Source organism: Protobothrops mucrosquamatus, unplaced genomic scaffold (assembly GCF_001527695.2).
Source record: "Protobothrops mucrosquamatus isolate PMUCROS unplaced genomic scaffold, P.Mucros_1.0 scaffold4405, whole genome shotgun sequence".
Classification (NCBI taxonomy): Eukaryota; Metazoa; Chordata; class Lepidosauria; order Squamata; family Viperidae; genus Protobothrops; species Protobothrops mucrosquamatus.
In genome coordinates, this window is record NW_015390318.1 from 13,192 (window position 1) to 32,504 (window position 19,313).

A 19,313-nucleotide genomic window follows, 5' to 3' on the forward strand; every position below is an offset into this window, starting at 1 on the left:
TTCGGGATGTTCTTCCTGGGCGCCGTGCTGTGTCTCAGCTTCTCCTGGCTCTTCCACACCGTCTACTGCCATTCCGAGAAGGTGTCGCGGACCTTCTCCAAGTGAGTTGCCGGAACCGGAACCCGGAACCGGTTCTCTGGGTGGGTGGGGGTGTTTTGCCTTGAACGCTGGTCCTCGACTTAACGACGGCGCGTCGAGGGGGGACCGTGCCGAATGACGACACCGCCGTGTTCGAACTTAGAAGAAAATGGACGTTGGGAGCGGTTCTTCCACGCTGAGAGTCGCGGACTGACAGGGCGGGGAAGGGAGCCTGGGAGGTCATCTAGTCCAACCCCCCTGCTCGAGCGGGCGACCCTTACAGAATCGTAGAAGAACAGCGTTGGAAGGGACCTGGGAGGTCATCTAGTCCAGCCCCCTGCTCGAGCAGGAGATTCTTATAGAATTATAGAGTGGGAAGGGACCTCAGAGGTCATCTAGTCCAACCCCCTGCTTGAGCAGGAGACCCTTACAGAATCATAGACCCATGGAGATGGAAGGGACCTGGAAGATCATCTAGTCCAACCCCCTGCTCAAGCAGGAGACCCTTACAGAATCATGGAATAGCAGAGTTGGGAGGGACCTGGGAGGTCATCCAGTCCAACCCCTGCTCAAGCGGGCGACCATATCAGAATCATAGAATGACAGAGTTGGAAGGGACCTTGGAGGTCATCTAGTCCAACCCCCTGCTCAAGCAGGAGACCCTTACAGAATCATAGAATGACAGAGTTGGAAGGGAGCCTGGAAGGTCATCTAGTCCAACCCCCTGCTCAAGCAGGAGATACTTACAGAATCAGAGTTGGAAGGGACCTTGGAGGTCATCTAAGAGACCCCTATACAGAATCATAGAATAATAGAGTTGGAAGGGACCTGGGAGGTTATCTAGTCGAACCCCCTGCTCCAGCAGGAGATCCTTACAGAATCATAAGAGTTGGAAGGGACCTGGGAGAACATCTAGTCCAACCCCCTGCTCAAGCAGGAGACCCTAACAGAATCATAGAATGACAGAGTGGGAAGGGATCTCGGAGGTCATCTAGTCCAACGCCTACTCAAGCAGGAAACCCTTACAGAATTTTAGAATAATAAGAGTTGGAATGCACCTGGAGGTCATCTAGTCCAACCCTCTGCTCAAGCGGGCGACCCACACAGAATCATAGACTCATGGAGATGGACGGGACCTCAGAGGTCATCTAGTCCAACCGCTGCTCATGCAGAAGACCCTTACAGAATCAGAGTGACAGACTTGGAAGGGATCTGGGAGGTCATCTTGTCCGACCCCCTGCTCAAGCGGGCGACCATATCAGAATCATAGAATGACAGAGTTGGAAGGGGCCTGGGAGGTTATCTAGTCCAACCCCCTGCTCAAGCAAGGGATCCTTACAGAATAGTAGAGTACCGTGGGAACTTCTAGTGTTCCTGACAAGCGAACGGTCATTAAACAGGTAATGTCGTAAGTCAGGAACTTCCTGTAATTTTTGACAACGCTCTCTCCTTTCGGTGTCGGCTTCCCAGGTTGGATTATTCCGGAATCGCCCTGCTGATTATGGGGAGTTTTGTGCCATGGCTCTACTACTCCTTCTACTGCTCTCCCCAGCCACGACTCATTTATCTGTCCATCGTCTGCGTTCTGGGCATCTCTGCCATTATCGTCGCTCAGTGGGACCGCTTCGCCACCCCCAAGCACAGGCAGACCCGAGCAGGTACGGATGGGATTTTTCCGGATCGCTTGAGAAGAAATAATAATGATGATGATGATGATGATGATATTATTATTATTATTATTATTATTATTAGAATGTTCAATTGACTGAGGTTCATGTTTAATGAATAAAAGATAATATTAGAACATTCAATTGAGGTTCATGTTTAATGAATAAAAGATAATAATTATTTGAACATTCAGTTGACTGAGGTTCATGTTTAAGGAATAAAAGATAATAATAATAATATTATTTGAACATTCAGTTGAGGTTCATGTTTAGTGAATAAAATAATAATTATTTGAATGTTCAATTGACAGGTTCATGTTTAATTAATAAACGATATTATTATTACTGTTTGAATGTTCAGTTGACTGAGGTTCATGTTTAATGAATAAAAGATAATATTATTATTAGAACATTCAATTGAGGTTCATGTTTAAGGAATAAAAGATAATAATTATTATTTGAACATTCAATTGATTGAGGTTCATGTTTAAGGAATAAAAGAATAATAATAATAATATTTGAACATTCAGTTGAGGTTCATGTTTAGTGAATAAAATAATAATTATTTGAATGTTCAATTGACAGGTTCATGTTTAATGAATAAACGATATTATTTGAACGTTCAATTGAGGTTCATGTTTAATGAATAAAAGATAATTATTATTTGAACGTTCAATTGAGGTTCATGTTTAATGAATAAAAGATTATTATTTGAACGTTCAATTGACAGGTTCATATTTAATGAATAAACAATATTATTATTTGAACATTCAGTTGACTTGAGGTTCATGTTTAATGAATAAAAGATAATATTATTATTTGACCGTTCAATTGACTGAAGTTCATATTTAATGAATAAAAGATGATGATGATGATGATGATGATGATGATGATAATAATAATAATAATAATAATAATAATAATAATAATAATAATAATAATAATAAAAAAGTTGGGAGGGACCTTGGAGGTCATCTAGTCCAACCCCCTGCTCAGGCCTTCTTCCATTTCCCAACATCCTTGTTGGGGAATTCTGGTATTTGTTCCGGAAGACGGAAGGAAACCAAGACTTTGCGTCAAGGGAGGCTTTGGCATGGGAGAAGGAGAAAGTCTTCAACTTCAACTCCCAGAATCCCCCAGCCGGCCATGCTTTAAGCGGGGGGGGAGGAATTCAGCTCCCAGAATCCCCCAGCCAGCATGGTTTAAGAGGGCTGGACTTCCATTCCCAGAATCCCCTATCCAGCATGCTTTAAGAGGGGAGGACTTCGACTCCCAGAATCCCCCAGCCGACATGCTTTAAGAGGGGAGGACTTCAACTCCCAGAATCCCCCAACCGGCATGCTTTAAGAGGATTGGACTTCCACTCCCAGAATCCCCCAACCGGCATGCTTTAAGAGGGGAGGCCTTGCTGGGATGCTGACGGGTGTCTCATTCCTCTCTTAGGGGTCTTCCTCGGGCTGGGCCTGAGCGGCGTCGTACCCACAATGCACTTCACCATCGCGGAGGGCTTCACCAAGGCCACCTCGGTGGGGCAGATGGGATGGTTCTTCCTGATGGCCGTGATGTACATCACCGGAGCCGGCCTCTACGCTGCTCGTATTCCCGAAAGATTCTTCCCGGGCAAGTTTGACATTTGGGTGAGTTTCTTTCCGGCTGAGATTTTCAAGGCGTGGAGGAGGCAGCGATGGGATTTGTAGTCCAAACCCATCTAGATAAGTTCTTGCGTGTAGAAAACCCATAGTCCTCAACTTTCCACAATTGACACAACCGTCCCAAATACGAATCGGTTGCCAAATGTCTGAATTTCGATCACCTGAGCCAGGGACGCTGCGACCGTTGTAAATACGAGTCGGTTGCCCAGCATCTGAATTTTGATCCCGTGACCCCAGGGACGCTGCGACCGTCATAAATACAAGTCAGTTGCCAAGCGTCTGAATTTTGATCACGTGACCCCGGGACGCTGTGACCGTCATAAATACGAGTCGGTTGCCAAGCGTCTGAATTTCGATCACGGGACCCCGGGATGCTGCGACCGTCATAAATACGAGACGGTTTCCCAGAATCTGAATTTTAATCACGTGACCACGGGACGCTGCAACCGTCATAAATACAAATCGGTTGCCAAGAGTCTGAATTTTAATCATGTGACCCCGGGACGCTGCGACCGTCGTAAATACGAGTCGTTTGCTAAGCGTCTGAATTTTGATTACGTAAGCCCAGGACACTGCGACCACCCCTTCTTTCCCCCCTCCCCCCGCTCCGGACCCCAATTTAATGGTGTCCGCAGCCTAAAAAAAAATGCTAGTAGCTCAGGACACCGATCCTAACCTAACCCACATCCAACCGTGACGTCAGACCAAGGAGTAGACAGGATACGGTAAAACCGGACTATTCCTTTCGACCGAAACCGGCGCCGGGTTGCGTTGGTCCTCCCAAATCTTGAATCGTCTTTTTTGTCTTTCTGCAGTTCCAGTCCCATCAAATTTTCCACGTCCTGGTGGTGGCCGCGGCCTTCGTCCATTTTTACGGCGTCTCCAACCTGCAGGAGTTCCGCTACGGGCTGGAAGGCGGCTGCACGGACGACTCGCTGCTTTAAGAAGCGCGGGAAGTGGAGCGCAAAAGTTCCCGTAGGGCTTTTTTCTTCTTCCCGGCGGATTTTCTATTTCTCGACTAAAACCGAAAGATAGCTTTTTTTATTAAAAAAAAAAAAAGACAAAAATTAAAAACTGAAACTCGGCGACGACGTCGAGGTCGCCTGGTGAGGAAGGAGAGCAGAGCGTCTCGTTCCTGAGGCCGCCGCCAGCGCGGCTCGTCGGCTTCCTCGTTTCCCCTCGGGAATGTCTCGCTCGGCGGGGAGATAGCTCCGTCGAGGAATTCCCCCGGACTGTTTCGCGGACGTTCTCGACAAAATCACGTATGGCTAAAAGGAAAGTATTTAATATTTAAGACGTGCTGCCCGTCGGCTGCTGGATCCTGGCGCATCGTCGGTGGAACTGCACGCCGGGCAGGCGAATGGGATTCGGAGTTGCCGAGCTGCTGTGACTTTTGGCGTGGAGGCACTTGAAATAAACAGTCTGAAGCTGTGGATTCCGGGGGTGTTGGGGAATTGGGTCGAGGGAGGTGGGTTCAACGGGTGTGCACGTATCTACTCAATCCAGGGGCTTAGCCTTGCTTCTTACTACATGGTCCTTTTAGCTGGATCTTCCGTGTCCCCTCCGAGTCGTCCCCTTTGACTTTCTCGATCCGTTACTTTTTTCTTGCCGTGCACAACGCAGGGAGGAGGGTTTTAAGGGGGCGGAGCTTCTGGTTAGCAACAGGCCACCTGCGCCGACAGGTGAAGATAAGTGGAGCAACGATATGGCAAGGTTGTCGCTGACGTGAGACAGACGAAGGACGCTCCGGTGTGTCGCAAAGCTTCTGTCTAACAGCACGGCCGAGGGTCACGAGAGTTGAGTTCTCCACCTGAAGTGGCCTTGGCCTTACTGCTACTCCATCTCTATTTCTTACTTGGGCTTGGCGATTTTCTCTCCCAGACGTTTCGTGACCCAACTAGGGAACATCATCAGTGGTAGAAGGAAAGGGGGGGTTCGCTCTCCGTGTATATACAGTCCCTTTTGGCACTGATGTTGTTCCTTAGTTGGGTCGTGAAATGTTTGCGAAGAAAGGACGAAGCTCGGAGAGCACCAAGGACCCCACAGCCCGTCCTCCTCCTCTCCACAAATCCTACGCCGTTCTAGCGCTGACTATATTCCCTAGTTGGGTTCTGAAATGTTTGTGAAGAAAGGGAGCACCAAGGATCTCACAGTTGTCATCCTCCTCCTCTCGGCACACCCAACTCCCTTCTAGCATTGATGACGTTCCCTAGTTGGGTCAGGAAACGTCTCCGAGAAAACCACCCAGCTCAGAGAGCACCAAGGACCCCACAGTTCTCCTCTTCCTCTCCACAAATCCTACACCGTTCTAGCGCTGACGATGTTCCCTAGTTGGGTCGTGAAATGTTGGCGAAGAAAGGACCGAGCTTAGAACTGACCCCACGGTTCTCCTCCTCCTCTCCACACATCCTATTCCGTTCTAGCGCTGATGATGTTCCCTAGTTAGGCTCTGAAATGTTTGCGAAGAGAGGACCAAGGACCTCACAGTCCTCTCCACAAATCCTACTCCGTTCTAGCGCTGATGACGTTCCCTAGTTGGGCCATGAAACATCTGCGAGAAAGCCACCCAGCTCGGAGAGCACCAAGGACAACACAGTCCCTTCCCTGAGATACAAATACTCTTATCAGTATTTCTTGATTTGTTTCCTAGGGGCCCTCTCGTTTCCTAAAAGCTTACTGTTAATTGTAGATTGTGTAGGAGGAGAGCCGTGTTCGAAATAATAAGAAATCTGGTAGCCCCTTTTTTTTTTTATTAAGAAGCACCGGCTTTCGCGAGCTGCGGAAAGCTGAGGCCACTGAACGCAAGTTGTGAGTTGGAAAAAGTGCTGTCCCAACTTCTTCCTGACCGGCGTTTGAGGAAGGAGTTATCCTTCCCATCTCTCCCACAGATCTCCCGATAGGAACGAATCCAGCGGTGAGTTTTCATCTTACTCGTTTTAGCAAGTATTATCACTTCTGCCCTCGTACAGTCATGATGGCACGCGTCGCGAGATAAGACAGCAAAGGCCTTCCTGTTGTTTCGGATGGATTACACAACAGGTTTGGCTCGCCAGGGGCGGAAATCGGCCCGTTCCCAGCTTTCATCAGCTTCAAAGCAGTGAGGGGTTGTTGAGAGGTAGCTGCTTTGATGAGCTTTGAACTATTGCTGAGTTGTTGAGAGGTAGCTGCTTTGATGAGCTTCAAAGCAGTGCTGAGTTGTTAAGATGTAGCAGCTTTGAACTAGTATTGGGTTGTCGAGATGTAGCCACTTTGATGAGCTTCAAAGCAGTGATGGGTTGAGATGTAGCTGCTTTGATGAGCTTCAAAGCAGTGCTGAGTTGTTGGAGGTAGCTGCTTTGATGAGCTTCTAAGCAGTGATGGGTTATTGAGAGATAGCTGCTTTGAGCGTCAAAGCAGTGATGGGTTGTTGAGAGGTAGCCGCTTTGATGAGCTTCAAAGCAGTGATGGGTTGTTGAGAGGTAGCCGCTTTGATGAGATTTGAACTATTGTTGAGATGTAGCTGCTTTGATGAGCTTCAAAGCAGTGCTGAGTTGTTGAGAAGTAGCTGCTTTGATGAGCTTTGAACTATTGCTGAGTTGTTGAGAGGTAGCTGCTTTGATGAGCTTCAAAGCAGTGATGGGTTGTTGAGAGGTAGCTGCTTTGATGAGCTTTGAACTATTGCTGAGTTGTTGAGATGTAGCTGCTTTGATGAGCTTCGAAGCATTGCTTAGTTGTTGAGAGGTAGCCGCTTTGAATTAGTATTGGGTTCTTGAGATGTAGCTGCTTTGATGAGCTTCAAAGCATTGCTGAGTTGTTGAGATGTAGCCGCTTTGAACTAGTATTGGGTTGTTGAGATGTAGCCGCTTTCATCAGCTTCAAAGCAGTGATGGGTTGTTGAGAGGTAACTGCTTTGATGAGCTTTGAACTATTGCTGAGTTGTTGAGATGTAGCTGCTTTGATGAGCTTCGAAGCATTGCTTAGTTGTTGAGAGGTAGCTGTTTTGAACTAGTATTGGGTTCTTGAGATGTAGCTGCTTTGATGAGCTTCAAAGCATTGCTGAGTTGTTGAGATGTAGCCGCTTTGAACTAGTATTGGGTTGTTGAGATGTAGCCACTTTCATCAGCTTCAAAGCAGTGATGGGTTGTTGAGATTTAGCTGCTTTGATGAGCTTTGAACTATTGCTGAGGTTGAGATGTAGCTGCTTTTATGAACTTCAAAGCAGTGCTGGGTTGTTAGATGTAGCTGCTTTCATGAGCTTCGAACTAGTGCCAGTTTGTTGAGATGTAGCTGCTTTCATGAGCTTCGAACTAGTGCCAGTTTGTTGAGATGTAGCTGCTTTCATGAGCATTGAAGCGGTGCTAGATTGTTGCAGTGTGGCTGCTTTCATGATGTTGGAATCAGTGTGGGTTGTTATGAGCCTAAAAGCCTTGTCAGATTTTGAGATGTAGCTGTTTGACACGCTGCAAAGGAGTGCTGGGTTGTTGCGATGTAACTGCTTTAATGAGCTTCGAACTAGTGCCGGGTTTTTGCAATATGGCTGCTTTTATGAGCTTCAAAGCAGTTCTGGGTTGTTGAGACGGAGGTGCATTAATGAGCATTAAAGCCTTGTTGGGTGTTGAGATGTAGCTATTTTACATGCTGCAAATCAGTGCTGGATTGTTAAGATGTAGCGGTTTTCATGAGCTTCCAACCAGTGCTGGGATGTTGAGATGTAGTTGTCGTCACGAGCTTCCAATCAGTGCCCGGTTAGTGAGACATAGCTGCTATAATAAGCTCCAAACCCATGCCGGACATTGAGATGCAGCTGCTCGAATGAGCTCCAGGACACTGTTGGGTTGTTGCGATGTAGCTGCTTTCATAAGATCCCAACCAGCACTGAGTCATCGCTCTCAACTCAATCTGATCCACTGCCACTGTTTGTAAACTTAAATAAGAAGATCTTCGCGTCTTAGTTCAGTCAAAGGGCTGATGGTCTTGGGAGGAACCGGTTCGAATTTCCCGACCTTTTTGATCCACTGAAGACGCAACCTCTTCCCATCTCTCCGTTCATCACACAAAAAAACGGCAATGCCCACCATTCAGTTGTATTATTTGCATCAGGACAGGTTAGAACGCAGAGAAGACCTCCACAGCCAAGGAAAGTCCACCTTTAGCCGTAAACAGAATCGGCCTACCATAGTTTGCCTGTCTGACCTTGCTGCTTTCATGAGTCCACTTCACTAAACCATCCCAGGGCTGGCTGTGCGAAGTCCGTCATTGCGGCGTTTGTGTACCACGCAACCATTGATGATTCAGTTCCCTCAACACGGAGATTACCTCACGACGTAACCCAGTTAACAGAAGTTGCGGAGACGTTCTGCCGTGTTTCGGTAGTCTGCCTCGCTTGCCGCCTTCCGACTCACGGTCCGCAACTTGTGGTGCGTTGTGTCGCATTCTTAGGCTCCAGATATATCCCAGCTTTGTGAGAAGAGCTACTGTCCCAAGCTTGGTTCAAACGTGCTGGAAGGACGTTAAGACCATCTTCCAATGATTGTCTACCTTGCTACAGGTAGTCCTTGATTTATGACAACTCGGCCCCCAGGTTTCCAGTGTTAAGCGAGACATTTGTTACGTCAGCTTTGCCCCAGTTTATGACCTTTTTTGCCACAGTCGTTAAGCGAATCACGGCCGTTAAGTTAGTCACCCGGACGTTAAGCAATTCCGGCTTTCCCGTTGACTTCACTCGTTAGACGGTTGCGAAAGAGGATCACGCGAACGCCGGGAACACTTGAACCGTCATAAGTGCGTGCCAGTTGCCAAACATCTGGATGTTGATCACATGACCACGAGGATGGTGCAAGGCTGATAAGCGTGGAAAAGGTCAAAAGCGGCTTTTTTTAATGCCGTCGTAACTTCAAACAGTTCTCAGTTGAGAAAACCCTGAACTGGAGGCAACCCTCCATTGTGTTGTTGATTCATGTTGTGTGACTGATTAACACGAGAAGGAACTTAATGTGGGTTGTTGTTATATATATATTTTTTGAAGATCCGCAGGACGGACTGAGCCCAAAATATTTTGCATTTTTGCCGGAACGTCTGAATCTGAATTTCCTAGACTTTTATCGCCGACAACAAAAGTCCCCAGGAAGAATGTAAACTTTCACAAGTTTCCATCTTGATCTTCTCTTTCGAAATGAAAAAATTAAAATCTTTTTTTTTTTTTAAAAAAAACCGTTCAAGCAGTTCTCGGCTTACCACCGTTTGGTAACCGACGATTTGAACTTACGGCGGCACTGGAAAAAAAGTGACTTTAAACACTGGTCCTCGCACGTGCGGCCAGTCCTCATGCTCACGACCATTACCGCATCCGCACAGTCACGTGATTGAAACGCGGGCGTTGGCAACTGCCATGTAATTAGGACGGTGGCAAGGTCCCAGGTCACGCGATGGCCGTTTCCGACCTTCCCAGCTTGTGTTCCGACAAGCAAAGTCAAAACGGGGGAAGGTGGATTCACTTAACAACCTCATAATTCATTTAACGACCATGGCGGGGGGAAAAGGGGTAAAATTGGGCGTGACTCACTTGTCTAGCAATGAAAAATTCTGATCTGTGGAGTTCTTGGTGGGCTCTGCGCTTGCTTGTTTCCTGGCAGACGTTTCACGACCCAACTAGGGAACGTCATCAAGCGCAGCGCTGTGCAGTTCTGATCCCAATTGCGGCCGTTAAGCCGAGGACTACCTGACCTCGTTCCACAGCCTTCCCAATGTTGTGTTTGGTTGACTGTTGGGGAGTCCATCTTGGGAGCCGAGAAGGAAACGGCTAAATTAAAAAGCCGAAAAAAGTTGTCTTAAAACAGATCTCGGTGATACGCTAAGATGTCGCACAACTGCCCGGCTACACAACGTGCAAAAAATTAGCGCACAACTGTGAGCGGCATCCATTCACGGCCACCATCTGTGTGAGTGGTTATCTCAGCTCTTCCTTTTGATATCCATCAAAGATGGCTGCGGACGCAAGGGTGTTTATGTGTGTGTGTGTCCCCAAGACTATTTTTTGTAATATATGTTAAAAAGACAATTTGCCAGTATCCTAGACAATAATAAAGTTGGAAGGGACCTTGGAGGTCATCTAGTCCAACCCCCTGGTCAGGCAGGAAACCCTATACCATTTTGGACAAATGGCTGTCCAGTCTCCTTAAATACTTCCAGTGTTGGAGCATTCATCGCTTCCTGGTGGCAGGTTGTTCCACTGGTTAATTGTTCTGTCAGGATGTTTCTTGTAAAGTCACTACTTGAACAGACGCTAGCTACACAAGCTGACTTAACAACCGTTCATTTAGTGTCTGAAGTTACCACGGCGGTGAAACAAGCGACTTGACGACTTTTCCCACTTGGTGGACCGTGGCGGCGTTCCCACCGTCTCGTCTCAAAATTCAGGCACTTCGTAACTGCCGTGCGTTTACGATGGATGCCGCTGGCATGCGATTCCCCTTTTCCGATCGTCTGACGAGTGGGGTCCAAATGTCGGGAAAGCAAGATGTGCTTAACCCACTGCACGATTCACTTAATGACCGCCCCGAGTTCACTCAACCGTGACAAAACCAGGCTGTAAAAACGGAGCGGAACTCACTTTAAAACAGCTGTCCTTGGCTTAATCTGGGGAAACTTTGATTTAATTTTGATTTCTATGATTCTCCAATCTGGAGGGAGTTCCGGAAGGCCGCTGCTGCGAGAACGATTATGATCGTCAGTATAAAGGACCCCGATAGAAACATTCCCAAATATTAAATCGGTGAGGCAAGCTACACACACACACAAAATGCTTTTTAAAAGCATTTTACGGGAACAATGAGGATAATAGAAGTAGTCAAACCTATGTTAATAAACCAAGATACCAAGGTATATAATGTATTTATGAAAGGAACTAAAACGATAGTTGGTGGGGCAAAAATCTCTATTAACACCTCTGTTGTTGCGGTAACAATCGGGATGACGCAGTTTATCATGTAGATGTAAAGGTTCAATTAAGAACAGATGTATTCCAGTATATTTCTTCTTTTTTTTTCTGTTCTTTTTTCGGACGGAGGCGACGTCTTCGTGACGACGCTCCATTCCTGCAGTTTGTAAAATAGCCACGATTGTAAGAGATTGTAAGAGCAATAAAACCTTTTTAAATTAGTAGATCATGTTCTGTCTTTTATGTTCTCGTCGGTGCGATGTCTTCCCTTGAATGACTCCCGGACAGGGAAGGATAAACCGCTCGGTCAAGAACTGAGTTGATTGACGGCTCTGAACGGCCGCCGGGTGGGATTTGGTGGAGGCTCCAGCTGGGGAAAGCTTAATGCAGCCGACAGCCAGCGGAGAAGAGGAGGAGGAATTGACTTCTGCTCCTCATCCGAGAACACGCAGGGCAGAGGAAAGGCAGGAGCAGAAAAGGTCAGCCAGACTACTCGTGTTGTGATTCCTCGCCAGCCCGTGGATCCGACGGCTGAGTCTGGGGAATCCGAGGAGGAAGAGGAGGAGGGGCCTGGAGTGCCATCAGTCAGAGGAAGGCTCTGAGGAGCTCCAAGACTTACAATCTGACGAGGAGCCTGGCCCCTCCACTCGTGCACAGGTTGAGACACAGACTGTGAGGATTCGCAGCCGGAAGACATCGCAGATGCTCGCAAACGCCGACAGGCAACGAGAGTCGGACAGAGGACTGCAACGGGGCGGCTCCAAAGGCAAAGGAGACGGCATTAGGAAGCCACGCCTCGGGCTGCATAATAAAAGGGAAGGTGTGGGAGGTGCTGGTGGCCGAAGGCCACCGTTTGTGAAGGAATCATGGTTCGCCGAGTCGTATGTTGTTTGCCCTTTGCCTTTGGATAATTTTCCGTTTGGAAGAAATCGAGTTTTGTCGCATTTGCTTTTCTGGACGTTTTGCAGGTCTGTAAATAATAATAATAATAATAAAAGGGGTTGTTTTTCCTACTGTTTCAGCCTACTTGTTGGAAGAGGGGTTTCTCCTTGTGAGTTTTCTAGCTCTGTGTTGGATCGTTGTGATTCCTGCTTCACTCTGGATTGGCGCCGTGTTTGGAATCCTGCGTCGGAGACTCTGAACTTTTCTCGCCCCATGAGATTGTCGTGATTCCTGCTTCACTCTGGATTGACACCGTGTTTGGAATCGTGCGTCGGAGACTCTGAACTTTTCTCGCCCCATGAGCGCTCGTCGCGATTCCTGCTTCACTCTGGATTGACGCCGTGTTTCGAATCATGCATTGGAGACTCGGAAGTTGCCCCATGAGCTCTTGTAATTCTTGCTTCACTATGGATTGATGTCGTGTTTGGAATCATACGTCTGAGACTTGGAACTTTTATTGCTCCATAAGTGCTTTCATTCCTGCTTCACTCTGGATTGACACCGTGTTTGGAATCATGCGTCGTAGATTCGGAACTTTTCTCGTTCCGGTGAGTTCTCGTGATTCCTGCTTCACTCTGGATTGACGCCATGTTTGGAGACTCGGAACTATTCTTGCCCCATGAGCTCTGTGATTCCTGCTTCACTCTGGATTGACGCCGTGTTTGGAACCCTGCGTCGGAGACTCCGAACTTTTCTTGCCTTGGGTGCTCTCGTGGGTGGCTTTTAAGTTTCGCCTGGTGGATCAAAGTTTGGTGGAATTGTTCCATTTGAGCAACTTTCAAGGGTTTTGTGGATGCTCAGGCCATTGCTCGGTGGACGAACCTTGGTCTATTTGCAGCTGGACTCAGATTGGGACACTTCTGGGTTTGGGGTGAATTGCTAACTCACTAAACCAGAGTTAATTGTGTGCGTGACAGGGGTAGCACATCGTGACCTATTTGCCAATAGTTGATTCTTCTTTAGGAAAGTCTTATGGTTGGGAGCCATTCATAATTGCTTACGAGAAATTCAGAGACTTCTCGACTTAACGACGGTTTAGTAACCGTTCGAAATTCTAAACAGCAGCGGAAAAAAGTTAAATTTACGAGTCCTCGCCCTTGAAATGTTCCTTTATTGCGCCTCGTCTGTAGACAGAATCTTGCCTTACTAAAGCAGCTGTCGTCCTCGGCTTACAACAGTTCACTCACAGGGACTTTCACACTTATGACGGTTGCAGCAGCCCCGTGCGTCACGTGACCAAAATTTCAGACGCTTGGCATCGGGCTCATCTTTATGGTGGTCGCAGCGTCCTGGCTTCACCTGATTGACAGCGTTGCAAACCGAACAACGGCAGGGAGTTGCTGAACGCACGTGCCAAGAGAAGTCGCCAAAGGGGGGGGCAAAGCTCACGGAACCGTCGTCTCGCTTAGCGACAGCAGTTTCAGGCTGAGTTGTGGCTGTTAATGTCGAGGACTACCTGCGTAAACGAATTTGAAGTCAGTAACGGGACTCAAAACCCGGAGTAATCAAAGAAAACGGACAAAGAAGGGTTTTGAACTCACAAAAGTGGCAATTTTTTATTCGCCAGATTCCGTGTAGGAACGTTGAAAAACGAAACAGGATTTCTTCCGGTCGTCAATATAATACTGGATAATGCTTTTCCGGATATTTCTCAACTGGAATGTTTAATTTCTAATTGTTTTTAATAAGTTGCTCATCTTTTGCTATTTTTCAGTTTAAAATCTCCCTTTTCTACCGAGTAAACTACGCAAAGATTTAAGAGCAGTTGAAAAAAACATCACTCCACCAGTGAAGGATTTACTTACTTCTAGACTTACCCAGAATTCTCACGGGCTGCTGCACTGACTGGGGAATTCTGGGAATTGAAAGTCCCACACACCTTGGGAAACCTAGGTGTGTAAGCTAAGGTGCAAGTTTTCACGTAAGCGGCTGTGTTTGCAAACACCCACAACACATTTCCTTGCTGTGGCTCACCCGGACCGGTGGCGAGTTCAAGATATTTGGGGGGGGGGGGAAAGAAATTTAACTTTGCTTAAGTCATCACCGTCCAACTCAGCATGCATTAAGAGGGGTTGACTTCAATTCCCAGAATCCCCCAGCCAGCGTGCTTTAAGAGGGGAGGACCTCCACTCCCAGAATCCCCCAGCCGGCATGCATTAAGAGGGGAGGACTTCAATTCCCAGAATCCCTCAGCTGGAATGCATTGAGAGGGGTTGACGTCAACTCCCAGAATCCCCCAGCCAGCGTGCTTTAAGAGGGGAGGACTTCCACTCCCAGAATCCCCTAGCCTGCATGCTTTAATTTTGGGAGTTAAAGTCCACCCTTCTTAAAGCATGCCGGCTGGGGAATTCTGGGAAATGAAGTCCACCCATTAAATAATGCCAGCTGGGGGATTCTGGGAGTTGAAGTCCACCCCTCTTAAAGCATGCCGGCTGGGGAATTCTGGCAAATGAAGTCCACCCATTAAAGAATGCCGGCTGGGGGATTCTGGGAAATGAAGTCCACCCATTAAAGAATGCCAGCTGGGGAATTCTGGGAATCGAAGTCCACCTATTTTCAAATTGCTGAGATTTGAGACCCACCAATCTCGCCCGAGAGACGAAGAGAAAATCGTTTGTAAAATCTCCATTTCAAAACCAACAGATGCTCGAATTCACCTCGTGCGCAAAGAATTTCACTAATTAAAATAATTTCCGTTTTTGGCTCGCCAAGGCTCCCGACGGAATAATACACTTGGTGAACCCTAGTTGGGAAAAGGGTGAAATTGTCAGAAAAAGACTCTCCAAGGATTGTCGTTCTCCTTTTTATCCCTCCCACCACCAAAATTCAGCCTTCCCCCCAAAACAAGATTATCATCCCAAATTCTTAATTTTTGGTGCAGCAATACTTCAAACGCGGGATCCTTTGCTCCCGGCTATATTTTCAGCTCCAGGAAAAAAGAAAAAAAAAAGCAATTTTTTTTAAAAATCCCACAAGTTCCTGGCCCTTAAATCCCATCTCCTTTGCCAAGAAAATCCTTCAAAAAATACCGCAATAATTTAGATTTATCGTCCAACATATTATCCCTGCGGAAGGGAGATCAGTCTTTTGAATGCCGCCGCTACAAGAGGATTTGCAAACTCGGTCTCAGTCCGAGGAGTGGATAAGGATTCTTTTTTTAATGAGAAAGTTTGTTGTTGTCGGCGTCGTTCCTATTTCTGGGATTGGAAAGTTTGGGAGGGGAAAAAGAATTGCGGTCTCAATCCAAGGAGTGGATAAGGATTTTTTTTTTTAACGAGAAAGTTTGTTGGCGTCGTTCCTATTTCTGGGATTGGAAAGTTTGGGGGGGGGGGAAGGGAATTTGGGGTAGGAAATTTGCCAAATCCTGTCCCAGTTTAGGAGGTGACGAGTGAGTATTACTTGTCGCAACCCGCAATCCTAGAGTTCCGTTTCTGACGTTTGGCCCCCTTTAAGAAGGGTGGACTTCAACTCCCAGAATCCCTCGGCCAGGGATTCTGGGAGTTGAAGTCCACCCTTCTGAAAAGGGCCGCGTTTCGGAAATGGAAATTGCCGAACCATCAAAAGGGGGAATTGTAGGAACATTTCATCCTGTCGAAGATCATCCCGGGAACGAGAGACACCCAGCCGATCGGATTTGTCTCGGCGGAGTCTCGCCGCCTCGACGCGTCAGCCATCACTGCACCAAGCAGACGTCCAAAATGCAGAATTTGGCTCGGCAGGTGGGACAAGGCACGTGGCTGGAGAGCCAGGTTTCGGGATGCTGCTGGTCCTGCTGGCTGGCGAACCATTTGCCCATGCAGAGGAGGCACCACATGGGGTAGCAGAAACAGGGCTGGCATTCGCCCTCCTGCGGCTCCCGGCAGTTTTTCAGCAGCTTGACGTTGGCCTGGATCTGCATGCAGCCGATGCACAGGTGCAGCTCCTGCGGGGCGAAGGAGGGGAGAGGAAGGAAGGAAAGAGAGGGGTCAGCAGAGATGTTTTGAGCTGGGTGGTTTTCTTACAGACGTTTTGTGACCCCTCCAGGTAACATCAGTGCTGGGAGGGTTTGCTGTCTATTTATATACAATACCTCACTCCCTTCCAGCATTGATGAACTTCGGTCACTAAACGAACCCGTTGTAAGTGAAGGGCTACCTGTTAGCTTGGAAATCTGAGAGCTGGCCCAGGATACTTTTTTTTGGGGCAACTTTGAATGGTTACTAAGCAGACCCGTCGTAAGTGGGGGACCAGCCGTAATCCCCCCCGATCCAAAGCGGAAGAGACTTCACCTGGTTGCTGGGCAGCGGGTAAGGCTGGTTCCTCTCCACCAGGGTGCTGAATGTCTCCAGGAACAGGTCGCTCAGGCTCTGATGGATGACTACCTGCGCCGCGTTCCGGATCGGGGCCTGGAGTTTTTCCTGCAGGTCCCCGTATTCCGACGAGTTGAGCCTGAGAGGAAAACGAAGCTGTGAGGTCAGGTTTGGGACAAGGAAGGACCTTTCTTTTCCAAAGGGAGATCCAGAGCAGGGGTCCCCAACCTGCGGGCCACGACACGCTCCCGGTCTGTGGTGGATCCACAACCGGGCCCCGTTGAGTGGCCGGCTGGAGCATCACGGGTACTCGGAGACATACATGTGTCGACGCTCGGGGCCTCGTGCGAGGGTTCGTGGTGTTTCGTGCGAGCGCTCTGGGCCTTGCTCGTGCGAGGATCACAGGCATGGAGAGTCACTTGTGCAAGCGATGTGGGCCTCACTCGGGGACTCATTCAGGGACTTCACACGTGCTTGGACACACATTTCAGTGCTCGGGGCATCATAGTCTCTTTTGTGCAAGCATTCTGGGCCTCACTCGTGCGAGCACTCAGGCCTCATTCGTGCCTCACGGTCATCGACACTCACTTGTGCAAGGGCTCTGGGCCTCACTCGCAAATGCTCGGGCACTCTCATGGAAGCTTGACGGGGTGCTCGGATACACGCGTGAGTGCTCTGGGCCACACTCATACAAGCACTCTGGGCCTCGTGCGAGCATTACGGGCACTGAGACTCACTCGTGAATGCTCGGCGACTCGTGCAAGGTTCACAGGTGCTCGGACATACCTGTTAGTGCTTGGGGCCTCACTCGTGCGAGCGCTGTAACTCGTGCGAGCATTACAGGCACTGAGACTCACTCGGGAATACTTGGGAACTCACTCATGCAAGCTTCACAGGTGCTCGGACATACGTGTGAGTGCTCTGAGCCTCACTCATGCAAACGCTCGGGGCCTTGTGGTCTCTTTCATGCAAGCACTCTGGGCCTCACTCATGCAAGCATCAGGGGCACCGAGACTCACTTGTCCAAGGGCTCTGGGCCACATTTGCGAGTGCTCAGGGACTCATTCATGCAAGCTTTACGAGTGCTCAGACACACAGCGCTCAGGACCTCATGCGAATGATCTATCGTGCAAGCACTGGGCCTCACTCATGCCAGTGCTTGGGGCCTCACTCATCCGAGCATCCTGGGCACTGAAACTCACTTGTGCATTGGCTCTGGGCCTCACTTGTGAATGTTCGGGGACTCAAGCTTACCAGATGCTCAGACACATGAGTGCGAGTGCTCGTGATCTTTCATGGAAGCACACTGGGCCTCCCTCGTGCGAGCGCTTGGGGCCTCACTCGTTCAAGCTTCACAGGCGCTCGGACACACGTGCGAGCGTGCTGGGCCTCCCTTGTGCAAGCATCGCAGGCACTTGGGGACTCGTTCGTGTGAGTGCCCAGGGCCTTACTCTTAAGAGCGGAACCATTACCGGATGTCAAAGGGCTTGACTTGGGGGTTGGCGCTGGCCACGCGGATGGTCAGGAACTGAGCCGGCATGCCGGCGTCCGGCAACAGCTCTTGCTGTCTCGCGTCTACGACGGTCAGCTGGATGTCGCGCTGCTGGGCCACGTGCAAGGAGTAGGTGGTGACCTTGAGGATCCAGCTGTCGGTCACGATCAGCCGGGCCCCCGGGGGCCCCGTGGCGAACTTGTCGATCCGGCGGAATTCGGCATTGATGGAGGCGGCCACGGCCCGCCAGCCGGGGTGGGGGGGCAGGGCGAAGGTGGCCAGGGTCTTGACCAGCGGGTGGTGGGCCCAGCCGTCCTGCGACCAGGTGTAGGTGAAGGTGCCCGCGAGGGCCAGGAGGAGGACAGCCCCGGCCAGGAAGGTCTTCCACGGATCGGGCGCCTGGTAGATGGTGCAGAGCTGTTTTTCGGGCGCCGCAAAACACATGCCCAAGTAGTAGCCTGGGAAGGAAGGGAAGGTCTTTCTTTCTCTCCTCCAACCTGTTTCTTCCCTTCTTCCTTTCCTGTGTCTTTTCTTTCTCCTTCCTTTTTCCGGTCCTGCTTTCCTCTGGCCTTTCTCCTTCCTTTCTTCCATCTTTCTTTCAAGCTATTTCTTTCCCTCCTCCCTTTCCTTCTTCCTTTCCTTCCAGTTTCTTTCTCCTTCTTCCCTTTTCTGTCCTTCCCTCCTTCCTCCTGCCTTTCTTCCTTCCCTCCTTTTCCTCTCCCTCCCCCCTCCGCTGGGCCTCCCCCTCCCCTTTCTCCTCCCTCCCCCCCTTGGGTTTCCCCCTCCCCTCTTCCTAGTCCCTCAATGGGGGGTGTCATTCTCTCCCCCACCCCTCTCTCTTAGACCGTGAAATGGGGGGTATCATTCCCTCCTCCTCCTCTGGGTCTCCCCTTCCCTTCCCAGACCCTGTAGGGGGTGTCATTCCATCCCCCTCCCCTAGACCCTGAAGTGGGGGGGGTCATTCCCTCCCCCTCCCCTGGGGCTCCCCCTCCCCTCCCTCCTAGACCCTGAAGTGGGGGGTGTCATTCCCTCCTCTGTCCTAGACCCTAAAGTGGGGGGGTCATTCCCTCCCCCTCCCCTAGACCCTGACTGGGGGGGTCATTCCCTCCCCCTCCCCTGGGTCTCCCCCTCCTCTGGCACTGCCCCTCCCCTAGACCCTGAGTTGGGGGGTCATTCCCTCCCCTTGGGTCTCCCCCTCCCCTCTGTCCTAGACCCTAAAGTGGGGGGTGTCATTCCCTCCCCTGGGTCTCCCCCTCCCCTCGACCCTGAGTGGGGGGG

General features: G+C 49.4%; 2 protein-coding genes across 2 annotated transcripts in view; one reads left to right on the top strand and one right to left on the bottom strand.

Moving 5' to 3' along the window:
• Positions 1 to 4,348, top strand: part of LOC107298968 (adiponectin receptor protein 1) — a gene marked incomplete at its 5' end in the record, with an annotated part of 12,539 nt that extends 8,191 nt beyond the window's left edge. Inside the window, 4 exons of the mRNA XM_015828327.2 lie at positions 1 to 101; positions 1,549 to 1,736; positions 3,189 to 3,382; positions 4,213 to 4,348. The exon at positions 1 to 101 is cut by the window's left edge and continues 6 nt beyond it. Coding sequence (XP_015683813.2) covers positions 1 to 101; positions 1,549 to 1,736; positions 3,189 to 3,382; positions 4,213 to 4,341 — 612 coding nt within the window. The remainder of the gene's footprint in view (positions 102 to 1,548; positions 1,737 to 3,188; positions 3,383 to 4,212) is intronic.
• Positions 4,349 to 15,927: 11,579 nt separating this feature from the next.
• Positions 15,928 to 19,313, bottom strand: part of TMEM129 (transmembrane protein 129) — a 6,510-nt gene continuing 3,124 nt past the window's right edge. The window contains exons 2-4 of the mRNA XM_015828329.1: positions 18,016 to 18,493; positions 16,523 to 16,682; positions 15,928 to 16,176 (exon numbers count right to left, since the gene is read on the bottom strand). Coding sequence (XP_015683815.1) covers positions 15,928 to 16,176; positions 16,523 to 16,682; positions 18,016 to 18,493 — 887 coding nt within the window. The remainder of the gene's footprint in view (positions 16,177 to 16,522; positions 16,683 to 18,015; positions 18,494 to 19,313) is intronic.